The 16,361-nt window shown below is 38.3% G+C and overlaps 1 protein-coding gene across 1 annotated transcript in view; it reads left to right on the top strand.

Moving 5' to 3' along the window:
* Positions 1-6,723, top strand: part of LOC134347473 (beta-1,3-galactosyltransferase 5-like) — a 30,508-nt gene extending 23,785 nt beyond the window's left edge. The window contains exon 2 of the mRNA XM_063049797.1: positions 4,442-6,723. Within this exon, the coding sequence (XP_062905867.1) occupies positions 4,442-5,398 (957 nt within the window). The 3' untranslated portion in view covers positions 5,399-6,723. The remainder of the gene's footprint in view (positions 1-4,441) is intronic.
* The last annotated feature ends 9,638 nt before the right edge of the window (positions 6,724-16,361 follow it).

Below are 16,361 nucleotides of genomic sequence, written 5' to 3'. Positions count from 1 at the left end.
GCCTACCTCCTCTTAACTGTGCCTCCACCTGTTCACGCTGAAGCCCGTTGAAGCCACAGCCCACCCAATCTCTCACTGGCACACCGACGATGGCTGTCCTGCTTCAGCCTACCTTCTTTTTATTTGCAGCTGACTTTAGGCCTCTGATGCCAACATTTACCGCACCTGTGCAGCCAAAAAATACCAGCCTTATCTGAATCTGCTCCCTTTATCCCCTCTCTCCTGACTTCCGTAGGGTTCTGACATCAACACTCATTCTCCGCACCTGAAACACTGAAGAAAGCATCCCCCCTTTGTACTTTATTTCTGTTTATGATGTCTTCTTAATAATTACAGAGAAAGATTGAAGAAGTATATTGTTTCTAAGAAGCAAAATTATCCCTATTGTATAGACTTTCAAAGGAATTAACGGTAAAAAGAAACATTTCTTCAATTTTCAATATTTAGATTCTGGCTTTGATTTCTCAAGTATTCAAAATGATAGGCTTATGTCCCTCCAATGCCTGGCATCTTTCTCCCTTGTGCTTCAAGTTGCATTAAGTTGTGCAAGTCTAATTTAATATGTATTTTCTGTATAAAATGGTTTAAGTTTTACACCTAATTTAATATGTATTTTCTGTCATGTAATGGACTGCTGGAAGGTCCCAGGTGTAGGTTACTGTAATCACTTTACCAATGGATGCAGCATTGCTTGGTAGTAGGGGATGAAATGGTTTTAGGTGGTAAAGAACATGGCTTGCTAGCAAAACTGTTATTAGGTTAATTCACAAGAAAATCAAAGTCTAAATTGTGCAGAACAATTAACCATTTATTGAATTGATTACATTGATCCATTTTGGAAGATCACACTTCCATTCATGCAAAGATAGGACTAATGACCTTCTCATTACAGTACCTCTATGGTGCTTAACAACCCTCAGGTGATTGCTGTACCTTTAAACAACTCACAGGGTTTATAAGCCGGAGAACTACTCACCATGGATCAGAACTGAAGAAGCCTCTTGGATGAGTGGTGAAATGTCTTCTAGACAACAAGGCAAATCCAGTTGCTTTGACTCACTACTGCTTAAAATACAATGACCTGGATAAGATAGATGAACTGTTACAAACAAGAGAGAATCTGCAGATGCTGGAAATCCAAGCAACACATACAAAGTGCTGGATTTTAGACAGACTGTTATTTGAGTGATCTTTCATTGGAACCTTAAACTTGATGTGATCTTCCTCTTGTGAAGCTTTGTTTACCTAACCTTCAGAAAAAAGCAGATATTCTTTTTAAGATTGTGTCAAAGTTGACTGATTAGTGCCATATGTTAACTGGAATGGGTAGGTTGCCTTATGAGGAAATTATGCATATGCTAAGCTTGTATTCATTGTTTAGAAAAATGAAGGAGGATCATTGAAACATACTGTATAAGATCCTGAGGTAATCTGAGATCTTGAAAGTCAAGAGCATGTTTCCTTTTGAGAGTAATCTAGAACTGAGGCTCAGTAATTTAAAAATAAGGCAATGCCTAATGAAGACAGAAATGAGGTTTGAAAAAAGCTCAAAGGCAGAGTTATTGAATATGTTTAAGATAAAGACAGAAAAATTCTTGATATGCATGTGGTTGAGAGGTTATGGCAAACAGATGGGAATATGATATTAAAGTAACAATCACCAATAGCCTTGAACCTATTAACTAAAAGAGCAGTTTTATGATGACTCCTGTCACAAGTTCATGTGTTTGTGGTGGTAGCACTGAGATTAAATTATGAGATATTTAGCACTCAGTGCAAAATTGACTCTGAGGCTGTGAACCCTGTGCTTCATCTTCCGTGTTATTTGTTTTTATTGTTTGCAATATCTATTTGTTTTTTTTCGACAATTGATATTTGTCAGTCATGTGTGGTTTAGCATGAATTCTATTGTGTTTCTTTGTTTTCCTGTGGCTGCCTGCAAGAAGATGAATCTCAAGCTTGTATATGATACACATATTATGATGAATTTACTTTGAACTTTAAACCAGTAACCTAGTTTGATCAGGATAATCAAGGACACGACCCACCCAGCCAACACACTTTTCATCCCTCTTCCCTCCGGGAGAAGGCTCAGAAGCTTGAAGACTCATACGGCCAGATTTGGGAACAGCTTCTTTCCAACTGTGATAAGACTGCTGAACGGATCCTGACCTGGATCTGGGCCGTACCCTCCAAATATCCGGACCTGCCTCTCGGTTTTTTTGCAGTACCTTACTTTCTATTTTTCTATTTTTCTATTTCCTGTTTATGATTTATAATTTAAATTTTTAATATTTACTAATTTTTACTATTTTTAATATTTGTAATCAAGAGAGTGGGAAGCGCAGCATCAAATATCGCTGTGATGATTGTATGTTCTAGTATCAATTGTTTGGCGACAAAGTATAAAGTAAAAAGTAAAGACTGGGCTAGCAGAGTACAGACTTCAAATTCCACCACAGCAGCTGAAGAATTTAAAGTCTCTAAATAATTTGCAATTTAACAGGAAAAAGCTACTAGGTGGTAATGAAAACTACTAAACAACCCATTTCATTCAGTAATACTTGCTGGTGACTCAAAGATGCAAAGTACATTTATTAGCAAAGTACGTATACAGAATACAACTCTTAAGATTTGTCCTCCCACAGGCAGCCATGAAACAAAGAAACACCATGGAACCAGATCAAGAAAACATCAAACACCCAAAACATGAAAAAAATATAAATTGCACAAGCTGCAAAAAGCGAGAGAACAATACATAAAATATCAAATGTCGAACCAGTAGTATTCAGTTTAAGCAACACACATAAAATGCTGGAGGAACTCAGCAGGCCAGGCAGCAACTATGAAAAAGAGTAAACAGTCGATGTTTCGGGCCAAGACCCTTCATCAGGACTGGCTAGTTCAGTTCAGCTAGTAATGCAGGCTGCAGGCCATTCTTTGCCAAAGTTCCCCAGTCTGCATCAAACTGCTCAAAAACAGTAAAAATAATTCCTGATCCTGAAAAATGTGTCATTCTCTTAAATAGCATGAACATTTTGCTTAACATATTACTGATCCTGGATTTGAATGTGCATATGATAATGAAATTCCAGGCTTGTATTTTAATGTTGATTTTAATCCAGTTAAAGTACACTTCTAATTCCTTGCATTAAATTGTAAGCAGAAGAACATTATATATCCTCCTTTCAGTTCTTTATGATTTATGTAATTTGATCTAGATGTACCTGCCCTGTGCATGATCCAGCAACTTTGGGGAGGGGGAACGTCGACTCAGACCATGAGAGGCCTGCGTCGGGCATCTTCATGCCTTACTTTAATATGCCAACTTTAATGTAACTAAATATCCCAAGGGAAGTATCCTCATACAGGAATCAGAAGTGGAGAGAGTGAGCAATTTCAAGATCCTGAGTGTCAAGATCTTTGAGGATCTAACCTGGTCCCAACATGTCGATGCAGCTATAAAGAAGGCAAGGCAGCAGCTATATTTCGTTATGAGTTTGAAGAGATTTGGTTTGTCACCTAAAACACTTGAAAACTTCTATAGGTGTACTGTGAAGAGCATTCTGACAGGCTGCATCACTGTCTGTGGGTTGGCGGGGGGAGGGGGGAAGGGTGGGGGTGTTGCTACTGCATGGGACCAGAAGAAGCTACAGGAAGTTGTAAAATTAGTCAGCTCCATCTTGGGTACTAGCCTACGTAGTATCCAAGATATCTTCAAGGAGCGGTGCCTCAGAAAGGCGGCGTCCATTATTAAGGAACCCACCACCCAGGCCATGCCTTTTCTCACTGTTACCATCAGGTAGGAGGTACAGGAGCCTGAAGGCACACACTCAGTGATTCAGGAACAGCTCCTTCCCCTCTGCCATCCGATTACTAAATGGTCATTGAACCCATGAACACTACCTCATGTTTTTTAATATTATTTCTGTTATTACACTATTTTAATCTAACTAATATACTGTACATATATATACTTACTGTAATTGACTTATTTTTTCTTTCTATATTATTATGTAAGTCAACAAATTTCATGACACATGGTGCTGATAATAAACTTGATTCTGAAATTATTGAACAAAATTTGACTTTTGTCAAAGGTATTAAGCATATTGAATACAAGCTTGTCAAAAAAGAAAGAGGAAGAGAGACTGAGGGGTTTAGGCAGAGAAATCATAACCTGGAACCTGGAAATAGAGGGCGCAGCCACAAGAGAGATTAAATTTGAGGACATATTCAACAGTTCTCTTCTCCACCCCCACAGATGCCACTCAACTTTAATTAAGTTGAGGATTGATCAAGAGACAAGTACAGGTTTGAAGGAGCACAGGTTTCTCAGAGGATGATTGAGTTGACAGTAAAATGAAAATTATTTGCATTCTTTATTGTAAAAATATATTTCTATTTATTTGTACTAATCTTTTTGTCTTTCTTTTTTCAGATGTTCAGAAACAAAATTGTGCTTTTTCTAATTGCACTCATTCTAACTTGCACATTTTTGGTGTGTTTTTTGTATACAACCACATTCAAAATTAATTTCATGGTCTACAACAGCAGTAAACAATCGATTGCAAAGGAATTCCTCCTTGTACCACAGTCAAACTGTGATGAAGATCCTCCCTTCCTGCTGTACCTGGTGACGGTCTCCCACCACCAGTCGAAAGAACGCAATGCCATCCGCCACACCTGGGGCAGAGATCAACGTATAGCTGGGAAAAGGATTGTTGCCTATTTTCTCCTTGGTTATGATCCAATATACCAATCCACTATCTTAAATGAAAGCCGCTACTATGGGGACATTATACAAAAGAACTTTACAGACACATATGATAACCTCACATTGAAAGTGCTGACGGGTATCAAGTGGGTGCGTGAACTTTGCCCTTTGGCTACCTTTGTGATGAAAACCGACTCTGATATGTTTGTAAACACTTATTACCTGACTGAGCTTCTTCTGGGTAAGAATCAGGATCTCCTGTACACAGGGCATATCAAAGTCAAGGAGAAGCCCATCAGGAACCCAAAGAGCAAGTGGTTTATGGCTGAGGAGGATTATCCGAACAGCACCTACCCTCCCTTTTGTTCAGGTACAGGATATGTTTTCTCTGGGGCCCTTGCAGGGAAAATCATCACTGTTTCTAAACACATTCCCATTCTCAGACTGGAAGATGTATACATCGGGCTGTGCCTTGCAAAGCTAAATGTAACTCCAGTGGAACTGTACTCTAGCCGGATATTTTACGACTTCAAGGTGAAATTCTCCACTTGTAAGTTGCAGAAGATTGTATCATCGCATGGAGTCTTCCCGGATGAGATTCTAATGTACTGGAAAGCATTGGGAGAAAACAGCAAAGAGGAATGTTGGGGAAAAAAACATAAAGAATTCCAATGGACATAATTAAGTAATTGTAGGGCATGTCAGAGCCAAAAACTAAAGGAAAATTATTTGCATAAAGACAAACCATTCTGCAGATGCTGGAAATCTTGAGTAACACACACAAAATTAACTCAGCAAGTCAGGCAGCATCTTTGGAGGGGCCATAGATGATCTGATGAAGGGTCTCAGCCCAAAACGTCATCTGGTGATTTCCCTCCACAGATGATTCCTGTCTTGCTGAGTTCCTTTAGCATTATTTTGCACGCTACTCAGGAAAATCCTTTTGATGCTGACTAGAGAATCATAATAACATTCATTTCAGTTCCAGCAATGGCTAAAGTTCCTAAAACTTTGAATGCGGTTTTATGGCATCCTATACTTTCTGCCGGATGGTAATAATGAGAAGAGGGCATGTCCTGGATGGTGATGGGTCCTTAATGATAGATGCCACCTTCTTGAGGCTCTTTCTAAACAAGAGCCTGATAGTTGGTGTGGACATGATGGTACAAAGGGCCAGTTTCTGTGTTCTGTAATAATGACCAGATCTCAGACAGCCTTTTTCAACATTGGAATGTGAAGAATATTTAACTATGAGGAAAGAACAGCATATTACAAAAGGGTAGCAGCATGGAAACATAGTTTTACAGAACCAGCAACCTGGGTTCAATTCGCACTGCTTCCAGTAAGGAATGGGTACATTTTTCCTATGACTGCATGGGTTTCCTCCAGGTGCTCTGGTTTCCTCCCATAATCTAAAGATGTACTGGTTGGAAGGTTAATTGGTCTTTGTAATTGTCCAATGATTAGGCTAGGGTTAAATCAGGGGATTGCTGGGCAGCGTGGCTCAAAGGGCCACAAGAGCCTATTCAATGCTGTATCTCAATTAATAAATAAATAAATGTGGATAAATGTGCAGAATTAGCAACATGATTGAAAAATGTTAATGTAACTTAGTAGAGATAAGAAAAATCAAATGGTTGAATTTTACTTGGCCAACAAGAATCCAAAAATTAGACAAAAGCAAAGAGCTTTCAGAATGCAAATTCAAAATCACTAAAGGTAGTAATGCGGGTTAATAATCTCACACAAGGGCACATCAGGGATGAAGATTTAACTTCTGGTAGAAGTAAATTAATCAGCAGAGAAGTTAAATTTGTGTCATGAAGTGTGGGGTATATTCAATATTTCAGTTATATTTGATTAATCTTGTATGTATATATTGGTTGATTAAACATTCTTGTTTGTTTAAGTAATTAATTACAGGTTATATGTAAAAATATGTTAATTGTATACATCACTACGATATGATACGTGCATACCTCACTAAAAATAAACACAAAGTTACACCCACATTTTGGACTCCCATTTCTCCTTTGAATTAATTTTAATGTTTTGAAGTTACAAAACATAACATTGGTACCGAGTATTTTAAAAACAAACCGGACATGGCTGCCAACCTGTTAAAGCAAAGCGAGATGTTCAAACTAAAGTGAACGCTGTGAAGAACGATGGAATTTGAAAAACAACAGCCCAGCTGTCGAGTTTAAAATAAAAGCAATCCAGCACATGTTCTTCAGAAGGGCAGAAACAATCAATTTTTTTTTAAAAGGCCATAAATGGAAAAATTCGGGGTTCATAAAGAGTGAGTACTGTGTGATAATAATCATTTTTTTAAAAAAGAGCAGAAATGACTGGATACCTCAAAAAGACTGATAATTGGCTCATGTATACTGAGCTTTTGGGAAAGTATTTTGAAGCAAATGAAATAACCAATGTGCCAGTTTTGCTCAGTGCATTAGGTTTAAATGCATACAGTTTACTTTGAATTTTCACTGCTTCAACCAAACCTGCAGAAATGAGCTTTGCTGCTATTGCGCAAGTGATGCAGGAACACTTAGAACTAAAGCCATTGTTGATTGCAGAATGCTTGAGGTTTCATAAGTGGAATCAAAATGAGGGGAGTTCATTTCAGTGTACATGGCTGAATTGAAGAAATTGTCGGTTTGGTTATGAGCCCTCCAGCCCTACATCAAGCCAACAGGGCTCTGGTGAAACTGTATAGGCCAATCTCCTGTACAGTGGATTCAATGGATTACAGAAACATTAATGAACTCCAAACATACTTCAGAGGATGATGAAGATGAGAGGTCATTGATAGCCTCTGCTCCACTAGGAGCTAAGAACCTAAGTAATTAAGAAATAATGATATACTAAGAGATCATTTAGTTTGTGGAATCTTACAAGAAAGTATTCAAAAATGGCTCCTAACTGAAGCACAGCTTACATTTAAAAGAGCAATAGAAATCAGAAAGGAAAGTGAGCATAAATAAACCTGCATCATCTAGACAGAAACTGGTCTGGCCAAGAAAAATGGGTTACTGTTGTGGCAGGGGTTCACATACACCAAACAAATGCAGGTTTGAAGATGAAACTTCCAGAAAATGCAATAAAATAGGGCACAGGCAAAGCACATGTCAAGCAGACAAAAATAAATGGATTGCACAGGACAGAGAGAAAAACAGTTAAATGTTAGAACCCCAAAGCCCCCCCAGCTCCTGCCCCATTCCCACGCATAAGCAGCAGCAAAGTAATGACCCTCCCTTCCCCATCAGCAAGAAAGTATCTGCACCTCCCACTGAGCACTCAAGCATGCAGCAAACCATCAATTAAGACTTGCAGTAGCCCAAAGACTGCTTGTTCACCTGCTAATTCAACATACTGCAGGCTGGCTCTCTCCCTAATAAGGGGAAAAGAGGTGTCCCTGTTTCACAGTGAGGGGGGAGACATAACAAACAACTCGCTGATTTATGATGTTAAATGTCTGTTGCGTCTCTTCTTCCAAGCTCTGTACCCAAAGAACTCAGGTCTCTGGGCACACAGCCAGCAGCCAGCTCACTGCTTTCGATCTTCCTTCTCCCACGACACACCAGTTTTCTGCAGCGGCACCAACCTCGAGTCCACCTGGCTCCAGAGCCATGAAGTTCCAGAACTCTGAAGGCACGCTAGTCTTCTAGGCTGCGTCCTTGGCATATCGAACAGTGGCCAGTCGTGAGACCCTGAGAGTGGGACCCATTTCCACAAAGAACCGGTCAGCATGTAACACCAGGTCAGGGTCTTCAAAAGAACCCTGAAAAGGGAAAAATAAAGATATTAAAGACAGAAATAGAGCTGTTTCTGAAGATGCAAGCAAAGGAGTTGCCATCAGGCACCCATCATCCTCCAAAGCTTTGAACAGCATTTCATGATACCAACTAAAGCCTGCAGATATCCAGCTAAGAACATATACTAGAGAAAAGATCATTCCTGTGGGAATGACATCCGTAACAGTGAAATACAACCAAAAAGCCACATTGAGTTTGTATTTGGTAAAAACAGAAGGACCAGTTTTGTGGGTGGGTGATTGGCTGCGACAATTAGAACTCGAATCCACCATTTGCATGCCATGTCCCCCGCAATAAAGTCAACTGAAAGCAAACAAGAAAGGTACTTAAGAAATAAGAAATGTGGCTATGTTTTCAGCTGGAAGAGAGTTCAAGAACTTCAGGAAAGTTGCAAGTGTAACTCCGGTTTGGCTACCAGCTTATTCTGTGGGATGATAGCCCCCGGCTGGGCCAAACTTAAGAAATCTGGTTTGGGTGGATGCCGCACAATGTGTCCCCTGTTACAAATCAGTACCACAAAATAACAAACAGTAAACAATATGCAATTAAATGATTAAGCTTTATAATTCTTAATTTGACTATATGGTTAGTAAAGAAACAAAAAAAAGAAAAGGGCCCATTCTCATGAAACAGTCTAATGTGCAAACGTTGGAGCTCACTGATAAGGCCGTTCGTCCACCATCGACCTTCTCCGATCGTCGCTGACCTTCAGACCCTCGCTCCAGGTCCACTCCGTCCAGTGGTCTACCAACTTTCTCCATTCGCGTCTTCTCTCCTCATCTCTTCCCGGCAAAAGATCGTGAATTCCCAGCTCCCAGACACACAAGGAAGAACAACATCCCGCTCATTGGCTAGCATACCCCGTTATCTCTAGTCATAACCCAAACATTGCTGCTACAGAGAAACCATTACCCTAGCAGTGGAACATTACAGACAGGCCATTACATTAGCAGTGAAACCTTACAGCATGTTACACAAGTATATGGCTTTTGTGAGTATAAAGAACTAGAATCTACTCTGCATGCATTGAGGTTATTGGATGAACTTCAAGTGGGGGACAAAAAGCTGCTTGTAAAGTAGATACTAAAACCAATGTCCAGCTGGATCAATGGAAGGATGAAAAGAAAGGAATCAGTGGAGATACAAAATCAGAGGATTTGTCAGATATGTGGAGGACGAAACGAAGAGGAGAGATCAGATTGTAAAGGGAACAACAGAAGTATTAATAAGAGAATACTCCAATGAACTAAATGCACCTTCCCGAGATCAAGATGCACAAACCAGAAGAAGAAAAAGCAAAGAGATGGAGAGAAAGAATGTGAATGAGAAAGAAAGATATGAAAGAAGTAACGTGAGAAAGAAAAAGGGATCAAAATAGATCCGAGAGAGAAAAGGAGAAGAAATGTGTCCAGAGCTATCAAAACCATTTCCTACAGTCTCGGAGTTAACTCCTACAACCACCATGGAGGAGACCCCTGAACCTGAGATTGTTTCACAGCCACAAGTCTCACCTGCCAAGCAAAGTGTTTCCCTTGATAGGAAAGATGTTATCCCACAAGAGTAAGAAATCCTCCACAGTGGTTAATTCTTTAGCCTGAACGAGACAATGTTAACATTTACTATGCTGTGAATATCTGTATAAAGTAGATGTATTATATAACATACAGAGTATATCATTGAGATGCATTCTTGATTGAGTTGGAGTTTATAGCGAAGCAGGGAGAAATGTTGTGTTTTTAATATTTCAGCAATATTTGAGTAATCTCGTATGTATTGTATGTGTGTATGTGTGTGTGTGTGTGTGTGTGTGTGTGTGTGTATTTATTTTTATATATTTATATTGGTTAATTAAGCATTGTTTCTCATTTAAATAATTAATTACAGGTTATTCTTTGATTGCATACGTCATCATGCTACCATGTAATTCATGCATACCTCGCTAAAAGTAAAAACCATAAGACCATACGATATAGGAGCAGAATTAGATCATTTGGTCCATCAGGTTTGCTCTGCCATTTCATCATGGCTGATCCAATTTTCCCCTTAGCCCCAATCTCCTGCCTTTCTCTGTATCCCCTCAAGTCCTGACCAATCAAGAACCTATCATCCTCTGCCTTAAATATACATAAAGGCTTGGCCTCCACAACTGCCTGTGGCAAAGAAGTCCACTGATTCACCACTCTCCACCTAAAGAAACTCCTCCTCATCTCTGTTCTACTAGGGCGCCCCTCTATTCTGAGGCTGTGTCCTCTGGTCTTATGACTCTTCCAATCCTAGGAAACATCCTCTCCACATTTACTCTATCAAGGCCTTTCACCATTCGAGAGGCTTCAATGAGGGCACCCCTCATTCTCCTGAATTCTAGTGAATACAGCCCCAGAGCCTTCAAACACTTCTTATATGACAAGCCATTCAATCCTGGAATCATTTTCGTGAACCTCCTTTGAACCCTCTCCAGTTTCAGCACATCCTTTTTAAGGTAAGGGGCCTAAAACTGCACACAATACTCCAAGTGAGGCCTCACCAGCGTCTTATAAAGTTTCAATGTTGCTTGCTTTTATATTCTAGTCCGCTTGAAATGAATGCTAACATTGCATTTGCTTCCTCATCACAGACTCAATCTGCAAATTAACCTTCAGGGATTCCTGCACAAAGTCTCCCAAGTGTTTTGCATTTTCTCTCCATTTAGAAAACAGTCAACCCTTTCACTTATTCTACCAAAGTGCATGACCATACATTTCCTGACATTGTATTCCACCTGTAATTCCTTTGCCCATTCTCCTAATCTGTCCAAGTCCTTCTGCTGCCTCTCTACTTCCTCAAAACTACATGCCCCTCCACCTATCTTCATATTGTCTACAAATTTTGCAACAAAGCTATTAATCATACAAATCCTTACAATGTGTATCCTAGGACATTACGCTCCCAACTATAATCTTCATGCAGCCATGATTTAGTGATCCCTACAACATCATACCTGCCAATCTGCAACTGTGCTGCAGGTTCATCTACCTTGTTCCATATACTGCGCGCATTCGAATAAAACATCTTCAGTCCTGTATTCACCCTTTTCAATTTTGTCCACCTTTTATGTTACAACTCATCCTGTTGACTGCAATTTTGCCCTATTAACATCCTCTCTTCACTGCCCATTGCCTCTGTTTGTAAACCAGCTACCGTATCATCAGAACTATCAACCGCCTTTCCTACGATACTCAGGACATTAGTTGCACAATGCTCAACCTTTTGCTTCCTAACTTCGCCTGATGTCTTACCAATATCTGCCTCTACAACCTCTCCACTAACTATTCTGCCACTCTGGTTCTCATCCCCTGCAACTCTAGTTTAAGCCCCACCTTCCAGCATTAACAAACCTTCCTGCTAGGATATTAGTCTCCCTCCTGGTCAGGTACAAACCGCCCCTTCTGTACAGGTCCCACCTTCCCTGGAAGAGAGCCCAATGATCCAAAACTCTTATGCCCTCCCCCCTACACCAACTCCTTGGCCATGTATTAAACTGCAGAGATTGATAGGTATCTGAGTAGCCAGGGCATCAAAGGTTATGGTGAGAAGGCGGGGGAGTGGGACTAAAGGGGAGAATGGATCAGCTCATGATAAAATAGCGGAGCAGACTCAATGGGCCGAATGACCGACTTCTGCTCCTTTGTCTTATGGTCTTATGTATAATCTTCCAATCTCTGGCCTCACTAGCACGTGGCATGGTTAGCAATCCTGAGATCACAACCCTGGTGGTCCTGCCCTTAACTTTGCACCTAACTCCTTGAACTCTTCCATTTTCAAATCTTTTTATTAATTATTATTGAAAATCAACAAAAAATACATTAAAGTAGTCAAATCAACATATCAATATGTACAATAAGAGTTAAACTATCCAATAACTGATTAACCAAGCTAAACAGTATACCAATAAAAATAAGAAAAAGCAAAATATTAAAACTATTTTTTTTGGAAAAAAGAAAAAAGGAAAAAAGAACCCCTGCTAACTAAAACAAAACAAAAACAACCCTACTAACAGAAAAAAAACAAGAAAAAAAACCCATTGGGAGCACAACCCCGGAGCTATACGCCATACAAGCTTCCATAAAAGAAAAACATCAATCCGCCAACCAAATCCATTTAAACAAAAATCATAAGGGAACCATCTTAATTAACTCAAATCAAATGATAGTAGCGGGCAAAAGAACCCCACCTTTTCTCAAAGTCAAATCGAGGATCAAAACTTCAACTTCTAATTTTCTCCAAACTAAGACATAACATCACCTGAGAGAACCATTGCATCAAAGTGGGAGCAGAGGCATCTTTCCATTTCAATAAAATAGCCCTTCCGGCCAATAATGTGACAAATGCAATTACATGTTGGTCTGATATAGAAATACCGTGAATATATTGAGGAATTATACCAAACAAAACTGTCAATTTATTAGGTTGTAAATTAATTTTTAAAGCTTTAGAAATTATAGAGAAAATAGATTTCCAAAACTGTTTCAATACAGAACACGACCAAAACATATGTGTCAATATAGCCGTCTCAGTTTTACATCTATCACACTAACTATCAATGTTAAGAAATATATTAGGCAGTCTTTCCTTTGTCCAATAGTAACGATGTACAATTTTAAATTGAATTAGAGAGTGACTGTCACAAATCAAAGAAGAGTTAACCAACTTCAAAATTCGCAACCAATCCTCTGTTATCAAGGTCATGTTAAGCTCTCTTTCCAAATCTTGCTTAATCTTAAGTAAAGGATAATTATACTGTTGTAATAATAAATTATAAATTTTCCCAATAAAACCTTTCACTAAAGGATTCATTTTTAAAATAATGTCTAACAGGTCAGAAACTTGTATATATGGAAAATTACTTAAATATTCTTGTAAGAAATGTCTGACCTGAAGATACTGCAAGGAATGTAAGTGCGAGAGAGAATATTTAGTTACTAATTTCTCAATCAATCGACCTTCTTGAAATGGATCTATGAAGGAATAAACTCCTTTATTCCTCCAAAGAAAAAAGGTAGGATCACTGTGAAGGTTTAAATAAATAGTTTCGATAAATTAAACTAATAAGGTTAAATGTTTTAAGATTTAAAAAATTACGAAACTGGTACCAAATTCGTAATGACTGCTTAATCATAGGATATAAATTTAGAATAGAAATTTTGGCTAGTTGTACAGGTAAAGAGGCGCCTAATAACGAAGTTAAGTAAAATTGTTTCACAGCTTTCAATTCCAAATCAACCCAAGGTGGTTGTTCATTTTTATCAGTCCAATATAACCAAGAACACACATGACATATATTAACCGCCCAATAATACATTCTTAAATTAGGCAGAGCAAGACCTCCATCCTTTTTTGATTTTTGTAAATTATATTTTCCAATTTTCGGTCTTTTATTATTCCAAACAAAAGATGAAATAATAGAATCAACCTGATCAAAAAACTTCTTAGTTAAAAAAATAGGAATATTTTGAAATACATATAAAAATTTTGGTAAAACTGTCATTTTAACTGCATGAATTCGGCCAGCTAACAAAAGTGTAAGTGGATTCCATCTACAAAATAAATGCTTCATAAAATCCACTAAAGGAACAAAATTAGCTCTATAAAGGTCTCCATAATTTTTAGATTAGATTACGAGGACACACAGTCCTCTTTTATCGTCATTTAGTAATGTATGCATTAAGAAATGATACAATGTTCCTCTAGAATGATATCACAGAAACACAAGACAAACCAAGACTAAAATAACTGACAAAAACCACATAATTATAACATATAGTTACAACAGTGCAAAGCAATACTGTAATTTGATAAAGAACAGACCATGGGCACAGTAAAAAAAAAGTCTCATAGTCTCTCGAAAGTCCCATCATCTCACGCAGACGGTAGAAAGAAGAAAAAATCTCCCTGCCATGAGCTTCCAGCACTGCAAACTTGCCGATGCAGCACCCTGGAAGCACCCGACCACAGCCCAACTCTGAATCTGTCCGAAAACTTCGAGCCTCCAACCAGCCCTCCAACACCGAGCACCGAGCACCATCCCTGCCGAGCGCTTCGACCCCGGCCCCGGCAACAGGCAATAGGCAAAGCCGAGGATCTGGGGCCTTCCCCGCCGAAGATTCTCGATTACACAGTGGCAGCGGCAGCGAAGTGGGCATTTCAGAAGTTTCTCCCGATGTTCCTCCGTGCTTCACACGTCTGTCTCCATCAAATCAGGATTGTGCACGGTACCTACTTACAAATACAATATCATTTCGGAGTGGCCACGTGCGCTGCATCGTGCCACCATCTTCTCCTCCCCTTCTTCTCATCTACAAAATATTTGCTTCATAAAATCCACTAAGGGAACGAAATTAGCTCTATAAAGGTCTCCATAATTTTTAGTAATGATAATACCTAAATATTTGAAAGAGTCCGTAACTTTAAAAGGAATGTCATCATATATAGAAGCAGAATCATTTAGAGGAAATAATTCACTTTTATTGAGGTTTAATTTATATCCCGAAAACTTTCCAAATTCACTTAATAATTTCAATAAACTAGCAATGGATTCTTCAGGATTCGAAACATAAACTAAGAGATCATCAGCATAAAGGGAGATCTTATGAATAGTCCCATTTATGGAAATTCCTTGAATATCTTTAGCTGCATTAAGTGCAATAGCCAAAGGTTCCAACATCAAATTAAATAACAGGGGACTTAACGGACATCCTTGTCTCATACCCCACTAAAGTCGAGAAAAAGGAGTTCTGTAATTATTAGTAATAACAGTGGCAATAGGGCTTTTATATATCATTCTAATTCACTTTTTAAAATTAGTACCAATGTTGAATTTTTCTAAAACGTTAAATAAGTATTTCCATTCAACTCTGTGAAATGCCTTTTCAGCATCAAGAGAAACAACACATTGGGGAGTCTTAGAAAGGGATGAGTATATAACATTTAACAGTCTCCAAGTATTAGAGAAGGAATAACGGCCTTTTACAAAACCTGTTTGGTCCTGAGAAATAATTTTAGCTAGAACATTCTCCAGTCAATTAGCCATTATTTTTGAAAGAATTTTAGCATCCATATTTAGTAGTGAAATAGGTCTATATGAAGTGCAATCAGTAGGGTCTTTATCTTTCTTAAGAATTAAAGAAATAGAAGCTTCATAAAATGTGGGAGGTAACTCTCCTAACAAAAAAGAATCTTTGAGCATTTCCAACATATATGGAGAAAGCAATTCTTCAAACTTTTTATAAAATCCTACAGTGTAAAACCATCCAATCCAGGAGCTTTACCAGGTTGCATTGAAAGAATAGCTTTCTGAATTTCGTTTTCAGTAATAGGAGTATCAAGAGTTTGTTGATCTTCAACAGATATTCTAGGAAAAACAATCTTTTGTAAAAAGGCATTCATTTTAGAAGGATCAGCTGGAAACTGAGATTTATAGAGTTCACTGTAAAAGTCCTGAAAATTTTTATTAATGTCTTCATAATTACAAACTAAACTACCATCTCCCTTACGAATTTTTAAAATTTGTCTTTTAGCTCCAGCTGCCTTTAATTGGGATGCTAATAGCTTATTATTTTTATCTCCAAACATATAAAATGGACTTTTTAATTTAAGCAAATTTCTTTCAATACGATAAGTTAATAGTAAATTATATTGTGATTGAAGTTCAACCCTTTGTTTAAATAAATCAATGTTAGGAGAGACAGCATAAATATTATCCAAGTCTTTAATTTGTTTTGAAATCTTATCTAACTCTATTTTTGTCTGTTTCTTAAGCTTAGCCAAATAGGAGATTATCTGACCTC

This window comes from Mobula hypostoma, chromosome 6 (genome assembly GCF_963921235.1).
Source record: "Mobula hypostoma chromosome 6, sMobHyp1.1, whole genome shotgun sequence".
NCBI lineage: Eukaryota > Metazoa > Chordata > Chondrichthyes > Myliobatiformes > Myliobatidae > Mobula > Mobula hypostoma.
Note: the sequence above shows the minus strand (reverse complement) of the source record. Positions and strands in the feature narration are given on the sequence as shown.